The following is a 25,537-nucleotide window of genomic DNA, read 5'->3' as shown; positions in this document are numbered from 1 at the left end:
CTATTGGACTTTGAAAATTCATTCTTTTGTGTACAAACTGCACTTTTTGTTTTCAATTCAGGAAGATCTGACATGGCATAAGAAAGTGTTATTCCTTTATATACTGTCAAAGTAAAAGGCAGCTTAGATTTAGGCTTTGGAAATAACTTTTTAAGGCACATGTTAAGGTAGAGCTTAGCTTCTAACTGCATGCTGGGAGTTGGCAGCATTATCACAAAGTCACAGTGACTTTGTGATAATGCTGCCAACTCTTTGCTGCCAACTCTTTGCTGCAGAAGATTCTGGATATGGCTTCTCATGCCCATTGCTATTCCCAACATGCTGGTGAAGATGAGATACAATGATGGCCTTATGTTCTACCAGCTGTGTCATAGAATGCACCTTCGATGTTCTCAAAAGTAGATTTCACTGTTTTGACAAGACAGGGGGAGCTTTAAACTATGCCCTGCCCACAGTCGCTGAGATCATGCTGCTCTGCTGTATATTCTATAATATGGCTCTACAGGATGGTATCCCAGTAGATGTCATTCCAGATCTATCTGAATATCCTCCATGTTTCACCGCAGAAGCCAGTGAAATCACTTGGACTGTCAGCCAGAATCAGTAGAAAAGCCTCATACAACACTACTATGCCTGTTAGTCCTCATCTACTACTTCTCCTTCCATGGAAGACAGCTCAGTAAAGTGGTTTGAATTGGCTCATCTCTATCTTTCTTTTACTCACAGGTTCTCTGACTGGGTCAGTGTGTAACTGAAACCACTTAGGCCTAGTTTGACAACATCATGATAATAAAGCAATAGGTATAATAGACAGTAGTAGACACACTAGACACTAAATAAACCTAACACCAAAGAAATGTGGGAGGCTTAATGTATTCATTGTGATAGTATATCTCAAAGAGTCACATCTCACCATAGTGTTCATACAGGACTGCCAACATAGTGTACATTGATTGCCGTAGGTTGCACCTTCTTGCTTGTCTCAGCTATGCCTTTGACTCTGCTCTAGCCCTCACATGTGGGTGAAATAGTGGCATAGGCATGATGGAACCCCAGCAGGGTCTACGTATGGAGCCAAGTGCTCTATAAGTCATAGAAATATCTTATAGCTCAGCTGATTCAAGACACAGTCAGAAGCTAAAAGTTGACAGTTACAATCATCAATCACAGACTCAACATTTTACAGCCAGATTCCCTTGCTGACATCCGTGTATTTGAATATATACATATGTACATTGGATGCATAGTGTCACATGGGCCTGCAAAGATGCAGCTGTCAGCAGTGCCTCAGCTGTTTCTGATCTAGGATCCCATTCCATAAAAAATTTAGTTACACCAACAACCCATTCAATAAAAAATTGTGTTTAAGAACAAAGTAGTCCTGGATATGAAACCAGCAACCCATAACATAAAAAAAAATTGTTTAAGAAAAAATTTAAAATATAAAAAAGTAAATTTACAATATAAATTTAATATTTACACAAACAATTTTTATAGACGATTGGTGAACAGATAGGATGGTGTGGTTTTTTGGTATTTGCTATAGGGATCACTTTCTGTGGTCGATTTTCAGCTGTTTCTGAGGCAGTGCTAACATCACAGTGCTCACCTAGCAGTCCTTGACTTGTAGGCTTTTGGGAAGCACATGTGAAATAGCATTGCTATCTCAAACCTCTCACAGGTCATTGCAAGCTAGCAGATCAAATAGGGGTTGCACACAATCATGCATAACGGGGCCCTTCTACACCAAGATAAGCAAAAAGGTAACTCTCATGTACAGATGATGAGAGCCTTGGCACTTGGGCTGTCATGATGTTTATGTTAGCTGCTCAGGAAAGCCATACAAGGATGCTGGTCTGACATTCCGAAGGCTGGATTGGGAATAGGAGAATGGTGTCATGTCTCGACATGTTGTTGAAAGTCACCTCTGAATTGAATAGTTCTGACTTTGTGATGACACAAGCTAGCAGAATGGTATTTTTACATGCTGAATTGTAACCTTTCAGGTCTTTTCAGGTTTCAGAACCTCGCTTGTCTGCATGGCTGCTATGTCTTGTGGCAAACATAGCAGAGTTGCTGTCCTTTAGGATGGGTATCCTGTGCTGTTTGAGAATGTTGGATTTAGTGGATACTGAGACCAAGGCAGGTATGCTGATGGATGCTCAGTCATAAGCTCTGTACATAGCTTTAAGACTAGAGAAGGTTTTGTCAGCAAATGACCTCATGAACCAACAACAGTTCTATTTCAGAAGTTTGCCACTGTGTAAAATGTATAGGTCAACAGTTCTGAGAGGTATCATGTAGTAGGCATGCCTTCTGCACGTTCAGTTTTATTATGTAGAAAGATCAGCATTGAGGAGCACCTCAAGCCAGGAGGGGCCCATGTCAGTAACAAAGACAAATCAGTGAGCACACATGTTTATGACAGATGCCTGAGAGGAGTAATTACTCTGATTACCTCATTAGCAGCTAGGAACAAGCTTGGTACAGACTTCATTGATGGTAGATGACAAACATACCAAGAACAGCAAAATCGGGCCTCAATAGGTAATCAAAGTACTGGAGGTAGTCTGTAAACAACAATGTCCTAACTGATGTTTGCATGTATGTGTCTGAATGAGTGATATGCCGTGTTGGCCTCTGTCTATGTCTATGCTTGGAGGTGATGTTGGGATCATTATTAACTTCTTCACTACAACAATGTTTACACCAGAGCATGCAATGTGCTTCTACCCAATTAGCATACATTGACTTTGAACACAAGCAATCCTGTGCTTCCATTTTTTATGATGGAAGCAATAGTTATGCTAATGTGTAGGTAGGGAGAAAATCGCCTCATAGATTGTTAAAAACATTCCACCTTGGCCTGGCATTTTTTATTCATTCAGTCAAGAGGGGGATGTGTGAAAATTGTCAGCGTCAGATCTCAGATATTCTGCGCCACTTTTCTGGATGAGTAGATCTTTGCCTGTATTGTACACCTTCCCCTCCCTTGGAACCTGAGGGTCTCCCACCCAGTTTATAGAGAGGTCCTTTTTGTATTGGTATCAGGGGTGTGCCTGGTTGGAAGAGGTTCAGCTGCTGAGGAGGATGTGGTATTTGGGGTGGGGGGGATTTAGCTGATTAAACTAATTTGGGGGATTCAGGGATAGAGGAAAGGGGGAGGGCAAATTGCACCCTCATGCCTGGTACTTTTAGGTCCACATGATTAATGGGTTGGGAAGGAGTCCTGGCCAGCAGGTTGATGAGACCTGGGGGTGGGGAGGTAGTAGGAGGCCTGTGAGGAACTCTATTTTTTGTAGTCATTTTCTTGACAAAGGCCTTCTTACCCACTTAACTATCAAAGATATGCTGGTAAATGAACTGTAAGCCTGCCACTTAGGACAGCATCACTTTGAACTTGCTCTGCCAGATATACACACTGGCAGGGTATGCTTACAGAGAATGTCTTATTTAGCTGCATACATTTTGGGTGCATATAATTAGGTGGCACTTAAATCTTGCTGATTTTAGTGGTCAGGTTCTGCTGCTAAATGGAGTCACATCACTTGACCAGTAGCCAGGATAATGCTTATGCACTTCTGTCTACTTGCAGCCTGCTAGAAGACCATGTGTGATGACTGCAGATGACTCATGGAAGTGTAAATGATAGAGATTCCCCACTGACCAAGACCAAGAGCATAAGGCCTGCTGTTGCTGTTGCAGACTTATTTATTTATTTATTTATAAACCTTTCTATACCGTCATTTGGAACAAGCCATCAGAACAGTTTATAAACAGACACAATAAAAAACAACCGTCTGTAAAACAATAAAATAATGCTAAAAGATCAATTAATAATTAGTTAAAATAAAATCAATAAAAGAATCAATAAAGCAACTATATCGTAGTTTAGAAAAAAAACTAAAATACCAGCCTTTAAATTCCTAGGGATAGAATAAGATAGTAGGTAAGAATATACTACAATAGTGAATAGTTAATAACATTAATAAATAAATCATTAAATAAAAGAGAATTAAGATGGTCTAAAAGTAATATCCATTAAATACTATTAAAATTGTGCAATGTACGTGGAATGACTTTCAATTTTAGCTATTTATTTATTTATTTATTTATTTAAAAACTTTTCTATACCGTCGTTTAGTAATGTACCATCACAATGGTTTACAATTAGTCACGCAAATAAGTTTGGTTTGGTTTATAAATTATCTAGAGGGTGCCAATAAATTTTTCGGTTACATGTTTCAATAATATACTCTATATGTAAAGTGGATTGGAATTTCCATTTATATGATTAATAGGATAATCATATACATTTTATACTGTCCTTTTCTTAAATTAATACTTAATTATGATAAAAATAATAAAGTAAACAATTACGCTTTTAGGTGACTTTCAGCTGTGTGTAGGTGTTCTTATTCAACAACCTCACTGTGAAAGGCTTTTTTGAAGAGCCATGTTTTAAAACTTTTTTTGAAGAGTTTTAAATCTTTCATCAATCTTATTTCAAGTGGCATTGTATTCCATAATATTGGCCCCGCTAAAGATAGTGCTCTCTCTCTCTCTAACTTGGGTCAGTTTTGCTGTTTTGACCCAGGGTATGGTTAGTAGGGCTATATTGGTTGATCTTAGATTTCTCTGGGGGACATGCAATCATAGTGCAGTGTTCAGCCAATCGGCATTTTCATCATTGATTAGTTTATGAATTGTGCATAGCGTTTTAAATTGCACTCTTTGTTCTATTGAAACCAGTGTAATTCGGCAAGTGTTTGGGTGATATGATCCCTTCTGCTTTTTCCAGTAAGTATTCTGGCAGCCGAGTTCTGTAGTATTTGTAGTGGTCTTAGTGTTGTATATGTTAATCCTAGGAAAAGTGTGTTACAGTAGTCCGTGCTAGCGAATATTAGAGCTTGCAGAACAGTATTAGGATTTGTGGACCCTTGGCCCGAGGTGGGGTAACACTACCTGAGGGGTTGGGCCCTCACCCCTCCAGCCTTACTCCCTGTGTGGTTGCCAACTCCTCTTCATATTCCTGAATCCTTCTCTCCTCTCTGCTCTGTCCAGCATCCTCAGGCCATCTCAAGGCATGCGGGAGAGGGGGAATGTGTGTGAGAAAATGAATGTGTGAGTATATGATAAAGAGGAAAATGATTGTGTGACCCCTTCCACCCCTAATAATCCATGACATTCTCTGAGTGACTGAAAATATAAAAGTTCCCAGATATAGAGAGTAGGGGATAATTTAAATCCTTTTTAGTTTTATTTAGTGTTATTTGATATGTCTGCTGTTTTGAAATGTTTTACGAGGGTTTGGGAAATATAAAAACATTTTATAAGAATATTTAATAATTGCATATTCTATTCATCAGCTGTTTTGAAATATTTATTTGTAAGGTTTCAGTATTATGAGAGCTATTTTATATTTCTTGATTTTGTTGTGTTATGAAGATTGGTGACATCATAATCTATGTTGCTAAGGCATCAGATATGATGATGTCTCAGTGGAGGATGTTGCTTGGAGACCAGAAAGTCAAGAGATTATAGGCAACTGTCCTCAGTGCTGAGCTGGGCAAGCAGGTGAGCAGGGGCACTATGAAATTTGTTGCAAGATGATGTGGTTAGTGCAGTTAGTGTAGCTGGGATTTAAAAAGGATTGGATAAGTTCTTAGAGGAGAAGTCCATTACCTGCTATTAATTAAGTTCACTTATAAAATAGCCACTGCTATTACTAACAACAGTATCATGGAATAGACTTAGTTTTTGGGTACTTGCCAGGTTCTTATTGCCTGGATTGGCCACTGTTGGAGACAGGATGTTGGGCTTCATGGATCCTTGGTCTGACCCAGTATGACCCAGGGAGGTGAGGCTGGCCGGGAACAGAGGCAACAGGAACTTTGCCAGTACCGGCCCTCGTTCCCTGCAGGTTGAGCCCTTGGGTGAAGGGGCCAGCTGGTCTTAGGCGCACCTCTGTGTGGTTGCCCCGGAGAGAGTAGATGGATGGAGGCAGAGAGTGTCAGTAAAGTTAGGTATAGTCCAAGACCAAGGTACTCTTGGAGAGAGAGGGAGAGAAGGCCTCAAGGGGTGAAAGGCCACTGCAGTTCCGAAGACAATGGGGAAGAACCTCGTGGAGTGACCCTGAGGAGATATACTGAAGCAGGGCTAGAGCGGGGGATCTGCTGTAGCAGGTACAAGTAGAATAGTAGCGCAGAGGGGCTGCCTGAGAATTGGCAGCGCAATAACAGGACCTTGCAAAGTAGAAGTGCTGAGAGGTGCCCCGACGAGCGGGACACAGAGACACAGTCCAGTAATGTTGCAGTTCTGAGCCAGGCCTTGAAGAGTGAAAGCACTGAAGCAGGATCTCTGATGAGAAAGACAGGGATCCGTAGAGCAGGAACAACAGGTTTGAGTACTGGAGCAAGCACAGAAATGAACCAGGGAACTCATTGCCAAGTCAGTTAGTGGTGGCTGTAGGTAGTCCTTAAATATCCCAGGCCCGTGAGGTCATCAGCCAGGGACAAGCCTGAAGTTCCCGCCACTGGCCCTTTAAAAGGAGGACAGATGGTGCGCGCGCATGCCTAGGGAGGCCTAGGGTCAGAACACTGGTCGGCTGTGTCGCAGCCACCAGGGAGCCAGGAGGAATGCAGAGGCAGCAGCTGGCCACAGCTACAAGTATACCAGGAGTGGAGAGACAAGCATGACATGACGTGAGTTGAGCCGGCCGCAGGCAGCTGAGGCCGGCGGCCATTACAAATAGGCTGACTCCCACCCCTGCACAGCCTTAGCTAAGTAGTATGTAGGATCACCAACCCAAGGCAGAGTAGGGATGGGAACTAGTCTGTTCAAGTCTTCCTGACCAGGGCAACAGCATGCCTCTTCTATGAAGAGTGGGGAATCTCTATCCTCCACATTTCTGTGACTCAACTGCAGTGGTCACATAGTAGCCTCTATAAGCTTTTCACAGAGGCCATTTTCTGGGATGATATTGTCTCTAGCAGGCTGCAAGTAAATGACATCTTTTGTAAACTGTCATACCTAAAAAAGTTTTTTTTTTAAATTCAGTGCTTTTTAAGTGGTGTAAGGTCACAAGTAAGGGGCAAAAATAACCTCTTATGGGATGATGTATGTCACATCACCTAATACCACACAAAATTTAAGTGTACAGTATGTACTCTCTGGGACTGGACCCTGTAGCTACAAATTTCTGCTCACTAGAGATGAGCAAGACCTAGTGTTTATGTACTTTTCAAATAAGCTTCTGACTAAAGACTTATGTGATGAGAATATTAGTTGCTAGGGGTGTGCAGAAGGAAAAAAATTGTTTCAATTCAGTTTTCATTTCACCGGGACCCAAATTCATTGTATTAGTTTCATAGGGGGAAAAACCAATTTGTTGATTAGTTTTATTTGTTTTCCATTTGCCATTAAAGTCAATGGGGGAAGTATTTGCAGCCTATTTTGGCTGCAGAATTGGAGTTTTCTTATCAGTTCTGATGAACATCTGGGGAGCAATCATCAGACAGAGAAAAGAGCTCCAAGATACTTAGACTGTGGCAAAGTGGCACCAAAGTCGCATAAATAGACTAAGGCACTGTAAAGGAGCAAAGGGGTACCAGAAGTGGCAAGAGTGCTTTAACAGAGGCACAGAGCAGCAGTGAGAATATCAAAAACATACCACAGCTTCAAAAGAGAGCACTGATAACTAGGGATGTGAATCGTGTCCTCGATCGTCTTAACGATCGATTTCGGCTGGGAGGGGGAGGGAATCGTATTGTTGCCGTTTGGGGGGGTAAAATATCGTGAAAAATCATGAAAAATCGTTAAAAATCGAAAAATGGAAAAACCGGCACATTAAAACCCCCTAAAACCCACCCCCGACCCTTTAAATTAAATCCCCCACCCTCCCGAACCCCCCCCCCAAATAACTTAAATAACCTGCGGGTCCAGCGGCGGTCTGGAACGGCAGCGGTCCGGAACGGGCTCCTGCTCCTGAATCTTGTCGTCTTCAGCCGGCGCCATTTTCCAAAATGGCGCCGAAAAATGGCGGCGGCCATAGACGAAAAAGATTGGACGGCAGGAGGTCCTTCCGGACCCCCTCTGGACTTTTGGCAAGTCTCGTGGGGGTCAGGAGGCCCCCCACAAGCTGGCCAAAAGTTCCTGGAGGTCCAGCGGGGGTCAGGGAGCGATTTCCCGCCGCGAATCGTTTTCGTACGGAAAATGGCGCCGGCAGGAGATCGACTGCAGGAGGTCGTTCAGCGAGGCGCCGGAACCCTCGCTGAACGACCTCCTGCAGTCGATCTCCTGCCGGCGCCATTTTCCGTACGAAAACGATTCGCGGCGGGAAATCACTCCCTGACCCCCGCTGGACCTCCAGGAACTTTTGGCCAGCTTGTGGGGGGCCTCCTGACCCCCACGAGACTTGCCAAAAGTCCAGCGGGGGTCCGGAAGGACCTCCTGCCGTCCAATCTTTTTCGTCTATGGCCGCCGCCATTTTTCGGCGCCATTTTTGAAAATGGCGCCGGCTGAAGACGACAAGATTCAGGAGCAGGAGCCCGTTCCTGACCGCTGCCGTTCCGGACCGCCGCTGGACCCGCAGGTTATTTAAGTTATTTGGGGGGGTTCGGGAGGGTGGGGGATTTAATTTAAAGGGTCGGGGGTGGGTTTTAGGGGGTTTTAGTGTGCCGGCTCACGATTCTAACGATTTATAACGATAAATCGTTAGAATATGTATTGTATTGTGTTCCATAACGGTTTAAGACGATATTAAAATTATCGGACGATAATTTTAATCGTCCTAAAACGATTCACATCCCTACTGATAACAGTTGCATGAACCCTCGAAGGCAGCAAGACAAGTGGCATCAACTCCTACCGCACAATGAAGGGGGAACATAGCAAGCAGAAAGAGTGTCAGAAAAAACCACAAGGCACCGATAAAGGGACAAAGCAGCAGAAAGACTAGCATCAACACACTGAGGAACCATGATAGTGGTAAGAACACCACAAGTGAATCGTCTGGTGTATGGCAGCAAGGCAGAGTGGCAGAAAGTTGATAGGGGCAAGACAGGCTGGCAGAGCTGAGGTAGTCAGGTCCCTGTGGTTTTGTTAGGGGCAAGACAGGCTGGCCCCGGGGATCGTTCCCTTTCCATTGTGCAGGAAAGGGCTCCCTAGAATGGGTTGGCCCCTATAGAGGAGCACGAGCCCTCAAAGCATGGTGAATTAACATGGAGGAGGTTTCCATTTGAACAGTGGTTCAACATGGGTCGGCAGGTACTAAGAGAGAGGCTGGCTACACCCGGGGAGAGTTCCCATTCTTTGAACAGGAAAGAGCTCCCTAGAATGGGTTGGCCCCTAGTGGAGCATGAGCCTTCAAAGCGTGGCGAGTCGAAATGGAGGCATAGAGTCCAACAGGATAAACATCCTTCATGAGACTAAATACAAAATTGAATCTTTATGGGTAGAAATCCCTTGTGTATCAGGGAAGACTACAGTGATAGGGGTATACTACCGTCCACCTGGTCAAGATGGTGAGATGGACAGTGAAATGCTAAGAGAAATTAGGGAAGCTAACCAAATTGGTAGTGCAGTAATAATGGGAGACTTCAATTACCCCAATATAGACTGGGTAAATGTATCATCGGGTCACGCTAGAGAGATAACGTTCCTGGATGGAATAAATGATAGCTTTATGGAGCAATTGGTTCAGGAACCGACGAGAGAGGGAGCAATTTTAGATCTAATTCTCAGTGGAGCACAGGACTTGGTGAGAGAGGTAACGGTGGTGGGGCCGCTTGGCAATAGTGATCATAATATGATCAAATTTGATTTAATGACTGGAAAAGGAACAGTGTGCAAATCCAAGGCTCTCGTGCTAAACTTTCAAAGGGAAACTTTGATAAAATGAGAAAAATTGTTAGAAAAAAACTGAAAGGAGCAGCTACAAAAGTAAAAAATGTCCAAGAGGCGTGGTCATTGTTAAAAAATACCATTCTAGAAGCACAGTCCAGATGTATTCCACACATTAAGAAAGGTGGAAAGAAGGCAAAACGATTACCGGCATGGTTAAAAGGGGAGGTGAAAGAAGCTATTTTAGCCAAAAGATCTTCATTCAAAAATTGGAAGAAGGATCCAACAGAAGAAAATAGGATAAAGCATAAACATTGGCAAGTTAAATGTAAGACATTGATAAGACGGGCTAAGAGAGAATTTGAAAAGAAGTTGGCTGTAGAGGCAAAAACTCACAGTAAAAACTTTTTAAAATATATCCGAAGCAGAAAGCCTGTGAGGGAGTCAGTTGGACCGTTAGATGATCGAGGGGTTAAGGGGGCACTTAGAGAAGATAAGGCCATCGCGGAAAGATTAAATGATTTCTTTGCTTCGGTGTTTACTGAAGAGGATGTTGGGGAGGGACCCGTAATGGAGACGGTTTTCATGGGTAATGATTCAGATGGACTGAATCAAATCACGGTGAACCTAGAAGATGTGGTAGGCCTGATTGACAAACTGAAGTGTAGTAAATCACCTGGACCGGATGGTATACACCCCAGAGTTCTGAAGGAACTAAAAAATGAAATTTCAGACCTATTCGTAAAAATTTGTAACTTATCATTAAAATCATCCATTGTACCTGAAGACTGGAGGATAGCAAATGTAACCCCAATATTTAAAAAGGGCTCCAGGGGCGATCCGGGAAACTACAGACCGGTTAGCCTGACTTCAGTGCCAGGAAAAATAGTGGAAAGTGTTCTAAACATCAAAATCACAGAACATATAGAAAGACATGGTTTAATGGAACAAAGTCAGCATGGCTTTACCCAGGGCAAGTCTTGCCTCACAAATCTGCTTCACTTTTTTGAAGGAGTTAATAAACATGTGGATAAAGGTGAACCGGTAGATATAGTATACTTGGATTTTCAGAAGGCGTTTGACAAAGTTCCTCATGAGAGGCTTCTAGGAAAAGTAAAAAGTCATGGGATAGGTGGCGGTCCTTTCGTGGATTGCAAACTGGCTAAAAGACAGGAAACAGAGAGTAGGATTAAATGGGCAATTTTCTCAGTGGAAGGGAGTGGACAGTGGAGTGCCTCAGGGATCTGTATTGGGACCCTTACTGTTCAATATATTTATAAATGATCTGGAAAGAAATAAGACGAGTGAGATAATCAAATTTGCAGATGACACAAAATTGTTCAGAGTAGTTAAATCACAAGCAGATTGTGATAAATTGCAGGAAGACCTTGTGAGACTGGAAAATTGGGCATCCAAATGGCAGATGAAATTTAATGTGGATAAGTGCAAGGTGATGCATATAGGGAAAAATAACCCATGCTATAATTACACGATGTTGGGTTCCATATTAGGTGCTACAACCCAAGAAAGCGATCTAGGTGTCATAGTGGATAACACATTGAAATCGTCGGTTCAGTGTGCTGCGGCAGTCAAAAAAGCAAACAGAATGTTGGGAATTATTAGAAAAGGAATGATGGATAAAACAGAAAATGTCATAATGCCTCTGTATCGCTCCATGGTGAGACCGCACCTTGAATACTGTGTACAATTCTGGTCGCCACATCTCAAAAAAGATATAATTGCGATGGAGAAGGTACAGAGAAGGGCTACCAAAATGATAAGGGGAATGGAACAACTCCCCTATGAGGAAAGACTAAAGAGGTTAGGACTTTTCAGCTTGGAGAAGAGACGACTGAGGGGGGATATGATAGAGGTGTTTAAAATCATGAGAGGTCTAGAACGGGTAGATGTGAATCGGTTATTTACTCTTTCGGATAGTAGAAAGACTAGGGGACACTCCATGAAGTTATCATGGGGCACATTTAAAACTAATCGGAGAAAGTTCTTTTTTACTCAATGCACAATTAAACTCTGGAATTTGTTGCCAGAGAATGTGGTTCGTGCAGTTAGTATAGCTGTGTTTAAAAAAGGATTGGATAAGTTCTTGGAGGAGAAGTCCATTACCTGCTATTAAGTTCACTTAGAGAATAGCCACTGCCATTAGCAATGGTTACATGGAATAGACTTAGTTTTTGGGTACTTGCCAGGTTCTTATGGCCTGGATTGGCCACTTTTGGAAACAGGATGCTGGGTTTGATGGACCCTTGGTCTGACCCAGTATGGCATTTTCTTATGTTCTTATGTTCTTAACAGTGGTTCAACATGTGTCGGCGGGTACTAAGATATAGGCTGGCTACACCTGGGGAGAGTTTCCTTTCCTTTGTGCAGAAAAGGGCTCGCTGAATTGGGTTGGCCCCGAAAGTGTGGTGGTTCCATTGGTGTCTAGTGAATACCCAGAAGCTATTAACTGCTTTTGCACTTCAGCTGATGGCAAAGGAACTTGAAGAGCTCTCAGAAATAAGAAAACTGCTACTCAAGTCCAAATCTACAATATCAACCTATGTTGACTATGTACCCTGCACAGAGAACACCATCTTTAGCAGGGGGAACACAGAGGATGAACTAGAGTGCAACTACCACCAGTTTTCTATAGTACTAGAAACATTAATGTTTGTAGCTAAGAATGATTTAGGGAAATTAAAGGAGAAGCCTTCTCCTTTATTCCTTTAATTATACTCTGTTTTGTCTCTCATTTTTCTTCACCTCCTTATTTACCCCCATTTATACCTCTTTCCCCCTTCCCTTGACCTTTTTCCCTTTAGTAACCCTTTTATACCCCTTTTATTTTACCCCCTCCGTTATACTTTAAACCTAACTTTTCCCTATAGCAACCCTGCTAGTCTATATATGGTTGCCTTTCTGAACGCATAATTTGTAATGTCATATATAGTGTCTCCTGTATGTACTAGTTAAATATAATGTATATTACTGTATATAATACTTTTTGCTATTATTGTATATAATACTTTTTGGAGTGTATAATTTATATAAGGTTATCCACAGTGTATAAGGTTATACACAGTCCCTTACTGAGTGTATAATTTGCAATGCTACTTATTATGTTCTTCTGTTGTTTTCCATCAGATACTGTTCCTTTTCTCCTCTTCCTGTTTTTCCCTCTCTTCTCTCGCCCCTTCTCTCTTCCTATCTGCTCCCTCACCCCCCACCCTGGTTTTTTGTAATTTCCTCCTTCAGTTATATTGTAAACCGGTATGATATACACATGCATGTTGATATATAAAATCTAATAAATAAATACATAAATACATAAAAATGGCCCATATTATGAAGATCATGGAAACTATTGAGCATGTGAAATATGCAAGCTCCAAACAAACATCGTAAGTCAGCTCTTTATGTTCTTACATTCTATATGTTGCAAAACAGAAAAATAATATTCTGTAAAGAAGTGATGCACAGATACATGAAACTGAAATTAGAAATACTAGAACTAAACTCAGACAGGCACAGCATTTGAGGTCATGCCCTTGTAGTGACGTAAGGGCTGGACAGTGGACAGTCAGGCACAGCATTTGAGGTCAGGCCCTTGTAGTGATGTAAGGGCTGGATGGGCAGGCACAATGTTGAGGTCAGGCCCTTGTAGTGATGTAATGGCTGGACAGTGGACAGACAGGCACAGTGTTTGAGGTCAGGCCCTTGTAGTGTTATAAGGGCTGGATTGGCAGGCACAGCATTTGAGGTCAGGCCCTTGTAGTGATGTAAGGGCTGGACAGACAGGCACAGCGGTTGAGGTCAGGTACATGTGCTGATATTATCTGGAGCATATGAGGCAGTTGGAGCTGCTGTAAGGCTTTAAATTGCTTTTATTCATCTTGCCATTCACAAGGAATATTTGGAAACCGAAGCAAAGGTATGTTTATTTTCAAAAACTCTAGCATTTACATCAAGAACATAAGAACATAAGAACATGCCATACTGGGTCAGACCAAGGGTCCATCAAGCCCAGCATCCTGTTTCCAACAGTGGTCAATCCAGGTCACAAGAACCTGATAAGTACCCAAAAACTAAGTCTATTTCATGGTACCATTGCTAATGGCAGTGGCTATTCTCTAAGGGGCGGATTTTCAGACTCCGCGAATAGGCCTACTTTTGTTTGCGCTCCAGGCGCAAACAAAAGTACGCTGGATTTTAGTAGATACGCGCGGAGCCGCGCGTATCTGCTAAAAACCTGGATCAGCGCGCGCAAGGCTATCGATTTTGTATAGCCGGCGCGCGCCGAGCCGCGCAGCCTACCCCCGTTCCCTCCAAGGCCGCTCCGAAATCGGAGCGGCCTTGGAGGGAATCCTCTAACGCCCTCCCCTCACCTTCCCCTCCCTTCCTCTACCTAACGCACCCGCCCGGCCCTGTCTACACCCCCCCCTTACCTTTCTCCGGGGATTTACGCCTCCCGGAGGGAGGCGTAAATCCCCGCGCGCGAGCGGGCCTCCTGTGCGCCGGGCCGCGACCTGGGGGCGGGTACGGAGGGCGCAAATACGCCCCCGGACCGCCCAGGGCCGTAGCCACGCCCCCATACCCACCCCCAAAACGCTGCCGACACGCCCCCGAAACGCCGCGACAACCGGGCCCGCCCCGACACGCCCCCCTCGGAGAACCCTGGGACTTACGCGAGTCCCGGGACTCTGCGCGCGCCGGTAGGCCTATGTAAAATAGGCTCACCAGCGCGCAGGGCCCTGCTCGCATAAATCCGCCCGGTTTTGGGTGGATTTAGGCGAGCAGGGCTCTGAAAATCCGCCCCTAAGTGAACTTAATAGCAGGTATGGACTTCTCCTCCAAGAACTTATCTGATCCTTTTTTAAACACAGCTATACTAAATTAATTAACCACATCCTCTGGCAACAAATTCCAGAGTTTAATTGTGCATTGAGTGAAGAAGAACTTTCTCTGATTAGTTTTAAATGTGCCACATACTAACTTCATGGAGTGCACCCTAGTCTTTCTATTATCTGAAAGACTAAATAACCGATTCACATCTACCCATTCTAGACTTCTCATGATTTTAAACACCTCTATCATATCCCCCCTCAGACGTCTCTTCTCGAAGCTGAAAAGTCCTAACCTCTTTAGTCTTTCCTCATAGGGGTGCTGTTCCATTCCCCTTACCATTTTGGTCGCCCTTCTCTGTACCTTCTCCATCGCAATTATATCTTTTTTGAGATGCGGCGACCAGAATTATACACAGTTTTCAAGATGCGGTCTCACCATGAAGCGATACAGAGGTATTATGACATTTTTGTTTTATTCACATTCCCTTTCTAATAAATCCCAACATTCTGTTTGCTTTTTTGACTGCCGCAGCACACTGAACCGACGATTTCAATGTGTTATCCACTATGTTGCCTAGATCTCTTTCTTGGGTGGAAGCACCTAATATGGAACCCAACATTGTGTAACTATAGCATGGGTTATTCTTCCCTATATGCATCACCTTGCAATTATCCACATTAAATTTTATCTGCCATTTGGATGCCCGATTTTCCAGTCTCACAAGGTCTTCCTGTAATTTATCACAATCTGCTTGTGATTTAACTACTTTGAACAATTTTGTATCATCTGCAAATTTGATTACCTCACTCGTCTTATTTCTTTCCAGATCATTTATAAATAAATTGAATGGTAAGGGTTCCAATACAGATCCCTGAGGTACTCCACTGTCCACTCCCTTCCACTGAGAAAATTGTCCATTTAATCCTGCTTTCTGTTTCCTGTTTTTTCGCCAGTTTGTAATCCACGAAAGGACATCATCACCTATACCATGACTTTTCCTAGAAGCCTCTCATGAGGAACTTTGTCAAACGCCTTCTGAAAATCCAAGTATACTACATCTACCAGTTCACCTTTATCCACATGTTTATTAACTCCTTCAAAAAAGTGAAGCACATTTGTGAAGCAAGACTTGCCTTGGGTAAAGCCATGCTGACTTACATTGGCTATTCCCTGTTGATTGATAGAAGTTTATGGACTTCTCTTCCAAGAACTTATCCAACCCTTTTTTAAACCCAGATAAACTTGCTGCCTTAACCACATCCTCTGGCAATTAATTCCAGAGCTTAATTGTGTGTTGTGAAAAATAATTTCTCTGATTTGCTTTAAATGTGCTACTTGCTAACTTCTTGGATTTCCCCTTAGTCTGTCTATTATCCATTTACCTGTTCAAGTCTTTTCATGATTTTGTAGATCTCTATCCTATTCCCCCTCAGCCGTTTCTTCTCTGAGCTGAACAGCCCTATCCTCATAGCCATTCCTCACAGGGGACCTGTTCCTTGCCATTTTTCATTTTCGTCATCCTTTTTTGTACTTTCACCAGTGCAACTATATCTTTTTTTCAGATGCATCAACCAGAATTGCACCCAGTATTCAAAGTGAGGTCTAACCATTGAGTGACACAGAGACATTATGACATCCGCTGTTTTATTTGCCATTCCCTTTCTAATAACTCCTAACATTGTGTTTGTTTTAACCACCAGAGCAGACTGACCCAACAATTTCAATGTAATATCAACTATGATGCCCAGATATTTTTCATGGGTGGTAATTCCTAAAACGGAAACTAACTAAGTGAAGTAAATACTAGGGATGTGAATCGTTTTTTGATGATTTAAAATATTGTCCGATATATTTTAAATCGTCAAAAATCGTTAGGGCCACGATACAATACCAATTCCCCCGATTTATCGTCAAAAAAATCGTAAATCGGGGGAAGGGGGAGGGCAGGAAAACCGGCACACTAAAACCCCCTAAAACACACTCCCGACCCTTTAAATTAAATCCCCCACCCTCCCGAACCCCCCCCCCCCCCAAATGCCTTAAATTACCTGGGGGTCCAGCGGCACACTAAAACACCCTAAAACCCACCCCCGGCACACTAAAACCCCCTAAAACCCACCCGACCCTTTAAATTAAATCCCCCACCCCAAATACCTTAAATTACCTGGGGGTCCGTAGCGGCGGTCCGTAGCTTAAATTACCCCCGGGTCCGTAGCTAAATCGGGGAAAGGGGGAGAGCAGGAAATCCGGCACACTAAATCGTGGTGTCTTCAGCCGGCGCCATTTTACAAAATGGCCGCCGCAAAATGGCGGCGGCCATAGACCAATACGATTCGACGCAGGAGGTTGTTCCGGACCCCCGCTGGACTTTTGGCAAGTCTTGTGGGGGTCAGGAGGCCCCCCCAAGCTGGCCAAAAGTTCCTGGGGGTCCAGCGGGGACCCTGGAGCGATCTCCTGCCGCGAATCGTTTCCGTACGGAAAATGGCGCCGGCAGGAGATCGACTGCAGGAGGTCGTTCAGCGAACCCTCGCTGAACGACCTCCTGCAGTCGATCTCCTTCCGTATGGAAAATGGCGCCGGCAGGAGATCGACTGCAGGAGGTCGTTCAGCGAACCCTCACTGAACGACCTCCTGCAGTCGATCTCCTTCCGTACGGAAAATGGCGCCGGCCATACGCGTATGGCTGGCGCCATTTTCCGTATGGAAACGATTCGCAGCAGGAGATCGCTCCAGGGCCCCCGCTGGACCCCCAGGAACTTTTGGCCAGCTTGGGGGGGCCTCCTGACCCCCACAAGACTTGCCAAAAGTCCAGTGGGGGTCCGGAACGACCTCCGGCGTCGAATCGTATTGGTCTATGGCCGCCGCCATTTTGCGGTGGCCATTTTGCAAAATGGCGCCAGCTGAAGACACCACGATTTAGTGTGCCGGATTTCCTGCTCTCCCCCTTCCCCCGATTTAGCTACGGACCCGGGGGTAATTTAAGCTACGGACCGCCGCTACGGACCCCCAGGTAATTTAAGGCATTTGGGGTGGGGGATTTAATTTAAAGGGTCGGGGTGGGTTTCAGTGTGCCGGGGGTGGGTTTTAGGGGGTTTTAGTGTGCCGCTGGACCCCCAGGTAATTTAAGGCATTTGGGGAGGGTGGGGGATTTAATTTAAAGGGTCGGGGGTGGGTTTTAGGGGGTTTTAGTGTGCTGGTTCACGATTTTAACGATTTTAACAATACTCTAAACACCCAAACGGCGACGATACGATTCCCTCCCCCTCCCAGCCGAAATCGATCGTTAAGACGATCGAGGACACGATTCACATCTCTAGTAAATACAAGAGTCACAAATTTATGATAAGAAAACCTTTAAACTGGAACATCAAGTTATGGGAAGTAAAAAAGATGTAAAGGACATTTTCATCAACTGCATAAGTCATCAATTAAAGTTATATTTGAAACCATAACAGTCTCCAGCATGATTATTGCTGCTGGAGTGTATATTATACCTTGGGATTTCACTTAAAGCAATGCACAGAGCATAGAAGAATATTCTCCTTCTCCCCATCCCCCAAACAGGGAATCTTGAGCACTCTGATAAATTAGCTCTGGTGGGTTGTTAATTCTTTCTTAGAAGTGCCTTAAGTTATCTGTACCTTTGCTATTCCTTTGCTTGTTTTATCTTTGATTATTTTATTGATTATATGTATGTTAATTGTAAACCACCTAGATCCACCAAGGTGTGTATAATAGGTATATAAGAACCTTTTAACTAAATAACTAAACAAATAAATATATATCAGGGGAATACTTAGTTAAGGCTGTGGTTGATATGTGATTCCCGGGACCCTATCTAGGACTATTAGCCCAGAAATCACAGTATTATAAAATACAAAAAGCATATTAACAAAATACATGAAAGCCAAATTCCGTATTAAACTGATTCCCCTACTTGCCATCCTTATCTACTCCCTTCATCTCCCACTTTTGGTCTTCTACCATTCAGGGTATCATTATGTTTTAAATATGTGATTACTTGATATGTGAAGTAAAATATAATATCACAGTGACAAAGACAATGTTGAATTCAATATGTTCTTTCTCAGCAGATCAGCTATACCTCACAGAATATTTTTATGAATGACGTTGTTAAATTTCCTTATTTCTATCGGACCATCCCCAGTGAGCTGTCTCTCTGCGCTGGGATAGTCAAGGTACTGAAGCATTTTGGCTGGACCTGGGTGGGTATCATTGTACCTGATGATGACAGCAGCATGATGGCTCTCCAGGTCCTGAAAGAAGGGATTGAGCAGAACAGGGGCTGCATCGAATTCACAGAAATCTTCAGTCACATCAATGTCAACCAACCAGAGAAGATACATCAAATTAATGAGAGAATAGATACATCATCAACTAATGTGATCATTGTCTATGCTAATAGAAAGTATATTTGGGATCTGCATAGGAACATACAATTACTGACAACATCTGGCAAGGTCTTTATCATCACAGCCGAGTTAGACTTTGCAATGACCTATCCACTGGATGCAATGGTGAAAAACAACACTTTGGCATTTACTTTGAAAATGAAGAACATTCCTAGCTTTCTAAAGTTTGTCCGTGAGGTGAATCCTTTCTTGCTTCCAAGTGATGAAATAATTCAGAAATGGTGGAGGGAGCTATGTAACAGTTGGTGCCCCAAAATCATCAGAAGATCCTGTAAAACTAATGAAACATCATCCTTAGACTCACACTGTCACACCAAATATTTTGGGAGCAGCTATAGTGTGTACAATGCTGTATATGCCCTGGCATATGCACTGCATGACATGATCATGTCTGATACTAGAAACAGCACCACATGGAAAGGAGAAAGATGGAGATTATTGGATCATGTGCCATGGAAGGTAACATCATTTGTTAGGGAAATGTTATTATCATGACAAAAAGAATGCACAATATGAAAGGGAATCTGGGTGCTGTAAATACTAGGGATGTGAATCGTTTTTTGATGATTTAAAATATCGTCCAATATTTTTTAAATCATCAAAAATCGTTAAAGAGTGCGATACAATAGAAATTTCCACAATTTATCGAGAAAAAATCATTAATCGGGATGGTGTCCACTAAAGGGAGTTATTTGGGGGGAGGATGGGAAAACCGGCACACCAAAACAACCCTTAAACCCACCCCGACCCTTTAAAACTAATCCCTTACCTTCCCCTACCCTCCCAAACCCCCTCAAAACTTTTTACATGTACCTGGTGGTCCTCTGGAAGCCCCGGGACCGATCGCCCACTCTCGGGCCATCGGCTGCCACTCATAAAATGGCACCGATGGCCCGATAAAAAAAAAACCTCACCCGACCCTTTAAAAGTGCCCCCTTAGCTTCCCCCACCCTCCTGATCCCCCGAGGCTTTCCACAGAAATTGAAGGTGTTCATATTGGTAATGAAACTTGCAAACTATCTGCATATGCTGATGACGTCCTTCTATTCCTTACTAACCCTGAGTCTTCCATTTCTTCTCTTTTCCATTTGATCTCTGATTACTCCGCTGTTTCCGGTTACAAAGTGAATTGGCATAAGACAGAGTTGCTACCCCTCAATCTGTTATTAGCAAATGCAGAGTACTCCTCTCTCCCTATTCAAAAAATATCTACTGCTCTCAAATACTTAGGTGTTTTTTTTTTATCCTGATATTGACAACACAATCAGTAATTGTGAAGCACAGATATTGAAGCAAGTACGCGAAGCCTCCCTCCATTGGTCTCCTTTACATCTCTCTTGGTGGGGACGCTTAGATACCATAAAAATGATCCTCACTCCCAAAATCACGTACTTACTTTCCATGATCCCGATATTTTTTACCCCTGACTTCTACTCTCATGTAGAATGTTTACTGGTCAGATTTTTATGGAATAACAAATGACCCAGAATCACCTTACCCAAATTGAAAAAAACAGTCAAGGAGGGTGGAGTCAATTTTCCGGATTTCTTCGCTTATCATAAAGCATTCTTACTGCAACAAGGCTATCACTTTTTCATAGATCATATTTCTCCTTTTGATGTCCCCCGCTGGCTCCCTTTAGAAATGCACATGATTACCCCCTTCCCGATGACCTTTGTTGCTACTCCCCTCCCCAGATCTCATGCTAAAAATCCCATTATCCGCTCTTCCCATAAAGTCTTCCAAATTATTGATGAAGTACGTTATACGGACTCCAGCCACTGGGTTTCATCCTGTTATACCCCTTTATGGAACAACCCACACATCTGCATAGATGGCTGTCCAATTCGATGGCCTATATGGCAATCGTGTGGTATTTGGTTCCTCAGTAGTGTATGGCAGAATAATACTATGCTCCCTTTGAAACACTACAACAACAGTTTTCTTTACCATCATCGCAATATTATTCTTGGTTGCAACTCCAGCATGTTCTAACCAAATTTCCTAATATATCCTCCTCCACCTCAAAGTCCCTGACACTCATAGCCATATATCAAACATATGGCGCCATAGGTCACTTAGCATCTCGGTTTTATAAAATTATTCAAACGACCTCGATGCAATCTCCCACTCACACCGGCTTATGCTCAGTGTGGTCTTCCGAACTTGCTTGTCCTTTGTCCCCTCCCACATGGCACTATATATGGAAGACTTCTGTACATATCTAATTATCCTCCAGTCTATCCCAAACCACCTTCTTTGTTATGCGCAGGGCCGTATGGACCCCTTGGAAATTGCACCGTGCTGGATTGCTTGCCTCCCTTTTGTGCTGGGCATGTAATTCTGATAATGGTACACTCTCTCATATGCTTTTTCACTGTCCACTGGTTCTTTCTTTTTGGGACCATGTCTGGCTTAAAATCTCCTTAATATTGTGTCTATCACAACCTCTTACCTTCACTACAATTATCCTCAAGGGTACTGTCCCTTCTCTGACCCTTAGTCTTTCTTCTGGCAAACTGCTTGATTTCTTGCTAACAGTGGCTGTGCATAATATTTTATCCAACTGGAAACGTAGTGAATTACTTTCTGAACACCTCTGGTGGAACACTGTACCCCTTTTTAGCAAGTATGAACAAGCGGCAGCTATTAAATTTAATAGGCTAGCTTCCTGGAGTAGGATGTGGAAACCGCTCAACAATTTCATGCTACTATAGTCATAGACTGAATGGTGTTATATCCCTCAGCACTGTTGTAACCAGATGTTTTTCTCCTCTGTTCAAATCATAAGCATCTATTTATGTTTATGGGGTTTTTTCCCCATGGAATCCTGTTTTTCCCAGCCTTCCTTTTCTTCTCTTTCCTTTCTGTTCTTTCCCCTTTTCTTTCTTTTCTCTCTCTACTCTATTCTATTTCTTCTTCCTCCTTCCTTTCCCCTCACTCTCTTCTAAAATTAATATCTCAAAGACATCTATCTTCTTTTTTAAGCATATACAATGAATACAACTGTTTGTAAATATTTCGTACCTATTTTCTTTAGTCACCGTCACATAATGTATGTTTTTATATGTCTTTGACTAATAAACAAATTGAAACAAAAAAAAATAATAATTAACTTCCCGGTGCCTAATATAACATTTACATGGGAATTTTAATTTAAATTTAGCTCCCATATTTAATATCAGGGGCCTCATAAGCAAAAATTGCTTCCTTCTTTCCTGCGTTCTCTTTGCAACACCAGGGAAAATTTGTACTTTCATCTGAAGAAACATTTATGTATTTATTTATTTATTTATTTATTTATTTATTTATTTAAAGAGTCTTTTATACCAACGTTAGTCGAAACATCACATCGGTTTACATCAAAATATAGGACGGAAATTACAAAAAACAGGGGTGGGGGTAAGGGGCACAAGGAACCAATAGGAAAGCAAGAAGGCATAGAAGCAAAACAACAGGTGCAAACTAGCAACAAATGAACTATCAAACAAATGAACTATCAAGCCTTGAAGGCAAAATCAGAGTCAAATTCAGAGTAATATGACATCGTAGTTCAAGAGATGTCAAGGATGTTGGGGAAAGGCTTGTTTGAAAAGCCAAGTCTTGAGTTGAGCTCTGAATTTTATGATGCATGGTTCAAGTCTGAGGTGGGTTGGGAGTGAGTTCCAGTGCATGGGTCCAGCAATGGAGAGTGCCCTATCCCTCATAGATGTGAGGTGTGCTTTCTTTAGGGAGGGAAATGGAGAGACCCTTTGTTAGTGGTCCTCGTCAGTCGATTCGGGCTTGCAAATTGGAGGGGGTCAACAAGCCAGTTGGAGTTATGTGAATATAGGGCTTTATGGATAATGGTCAGGGATTTATAGAGGATACGGGAGGGAATGGGGAGCCAATGCAGGTCCTTCAGGATCGGGGAGATATGGTCATATTTGCGAGCGTTGAAGAGGGTTCTGGCTACAGCGTTCTGCAAAATTTGGAGGGGCTTTATGGAGGAGTAGGGTAAGCCAAGAAAGAGGGAGTTACAATAATCCATCTTGGACGTGAGTGTAGCCTGGATAACCGTACGGAAGTCACTGGCATGAAGTAGTAGTTTCAGGTTTTTTAAGACCTTAAGTTTGTAGAAACCCTCTCTGAGGATGGCATTAAAATGTTGTTTGAGGTTCAGTTGCTGGTCGGTTTGTATACCCAGGTTCCTTGCGCAGGGCTGCGCATGGAGAATCTTGTAGGCGGGGTCATTTGTGAGTGAGGGGTTAGTAGGGAGAATTTGGGAGATGAGGAGCAGTTCAGTTTTGGATTTGTTTAGAGCCAGATGGAGATTAGTAAGTAACGTATTGATGGCAGCAAGGCAGTTTCCCCAGGATTCAAGGGCTTTGGATAGGGAGCCTTGAATGGGTATGATGATTTGCACGTCATCAGCTTAGATAAAGAATTTGAAGCCGAGTTCTGATAAAAGTTTGCACAAAGGGGTGAGGTAGATATTAAAAAGGGTAGAGGAAAGGGAGGAGCCTTGAAGGACTCCTTGGGAAAGGGTGTGGTGGGTGGACTCAGCATTATCTATTTTCACAGTGAATCGCCTATTGTTGAAATAGGATGAGAACCACTTGAGGGCTGTGCTGGAAAGGCCGATGTCGGTTGGGCGGGAAAGAAGGTGGTTGTGATTTATAGTATCAAAAGCTGCTGAAATGTCCAGTAGAGCAAGAATATAACTGTGACCTTGATCCATTCCCATGAATAAGTGGTCGGTCAAGGATAGTAGGAGGGTTTCAGTGTTGAGATATTTGCAGAAGCCGAATTGGGAGGAGTGGAGTAGGTCGTGGGTTTCAAGGAATTCTGTAAGTTGCGAGTTGACAACCTTCTCCATGACTTTTGAGATGAAAGGGAGATTGGAGATAGGACGAAAATTGGCAGGGTCCTTTGGGTCTAGTGAGGATTTTTTGAGCAGTGGTTTGACCACGGCATGCTTGAGTGGGTCGAGGACAATGCCTGAGGAGAGGGAGCAGTTGATGAGATCCGCAATGGGTTTAGAGATGGTGTCGGGTATGGAGAGAAGGGCTTTGGTTGGGATAGTATCAGAGGGATGAGTTGTGGGTTTCATCTTTTTAAGGATTGATGCGATTTCAGTGGATGAGATGAGTTCAAGGTTGTTAAAGGGGACAGTGCCTGGATTAACAGGGAGTGAATGGGGTGTCGGGGGAAATTGGAGGAGAATGTTTGCAATTTTGTCATGAAAGTAGCTTGCCAGTTCTTCACATTTGCTGCTGGCTTCACTGTCGGGAATAGGGGGGATGTGTATTTGGTAAGGGTATACACATAGGTGAAGAGGGCTTTAGGGTTATATTTGTAGTCATGGATTCTTAGGGCATAGAAGTCTTGTTTAGCTTTGAGGGTGGCTAGCCTGTAGAGATGTAGTGAGGATTTGAATATGGACGCATTTTGAGGGGATGGGTCTTTTCGCCATGTACGTTCTTTTTGCCTGAGCTCATATTTCATTCGTTTGAGGTCTGATGAGTACCATGGGTTTTTCTTTTTTGCAGATGGTTTAATTTCATGTGTGTTGATAGGGCACAGTTTATTTGCGATATCTAAGGTGATGTGGCTCCAGGAATCTAAAGCTGTGTTAGGGGTTGAGCAGTCAAGTTTAAACGAAGAGCTAGCGAAGGCTGAGGTGAGGTCCTCGCTAGGGCAGGATTTTCTGTAGGTGATCGATGTGCTGGAGGGGGGGGGTCATGGGATTTGGGTGTCTTTATAGAGAGGGAGGATTTGACAATAGCGTGATCAGACCATGGAACAGGGGTACACGATGGGTTAGTGGAGAGGCGAATACTGGAGTTAACAAAGAGGAGGTCTAGTGTGTGCTCTGCTTTGTGGGTGGGGGATGAGATGATTTGGATAAAGCCAATGGCATCGAATGAGCTGAGGATGGCTTCACAGGATGAAGAGCGGGGGGTGGCATCTACATGGAGGTTGAAATCCCCCATGATAATGGCAGGGGCATCACTGTTAATATTGTTGGAAATGAATTCAATAAGGGGAGAGGGATTGTGTTCTAGAATGCTCCGGGGGGGGGGGGGGCATAAACTAGGCAGAACTGGAGTTCCTGGGATTTGAACAGCCCAATCTCTATTTTGTGTGGTGCGTTGATTTTTACAGGCTTGAAATTCATGTGCTTTTTGGCAGCTAAGAGGAGACCACCGCCTCGTTTCTTGGGTCTAGGGATGGAAAAAATGTCATAGGTGTCAGTGGGGAGCTGATTGAGAAGGACTATATCTGAGTCTTTGAGCCAGGTTTCTGTGACAGCGCAGATTTCTGGCTTGTGATCAACTAGTAAGTCAGATAATATTACAGTTTTCTTGGATAGCGACTGCGCATTTAGAAGCATGATGGAGAGGGTAGTGAGACCTAGGAACTGAGTGAGTGGG

At 43.2% G+C, this 25,537-nt stretch overlaps 1 protein-coding gene across 1 annotated transcript in view; it reads left to right on the top strand.

Annotated features, from left to right (window-relative positions):
* Positions 1–25,537, top strand: part of LOC115077770 (vomeronasal type-2 receptor 26-like) — an 82,106-nt gene that overhangs the window by 35,100 nt on the left and 21,469 nt on the right. The window contains exon 3 of the mRNA XM_029580055.1: positions 18,783–19,580. Coding sequence (XP_029435915.1) covers positions 18,783–19,580 — 798 coding nt within the window. The remainder of the gene's footprint in view (positions 1–18,782; positions 19,581–25,537) is intronic.

Source organism: Rhinatrema bivittatum, chromosome 16, assembly GCF_901001135.1.
Source record: "Rhinatrema bivittatum chromosome 16, aRhiBiv1.1, whole genome shotgun sequence".
In the NCBI taxonomy this organism is placed as follows: Eukaryota; Metazoa; Chordata; class Amphibia; order Gymnophiona; family Rhinatrematidae; genus Rhinatrema; species Rhinatrema bivittatum.
The sequence above is the reverse complement of the archived record's forward strand: the minus strand, read 5'-3'. Positions and strand labels throughout refer to the sequence as shown.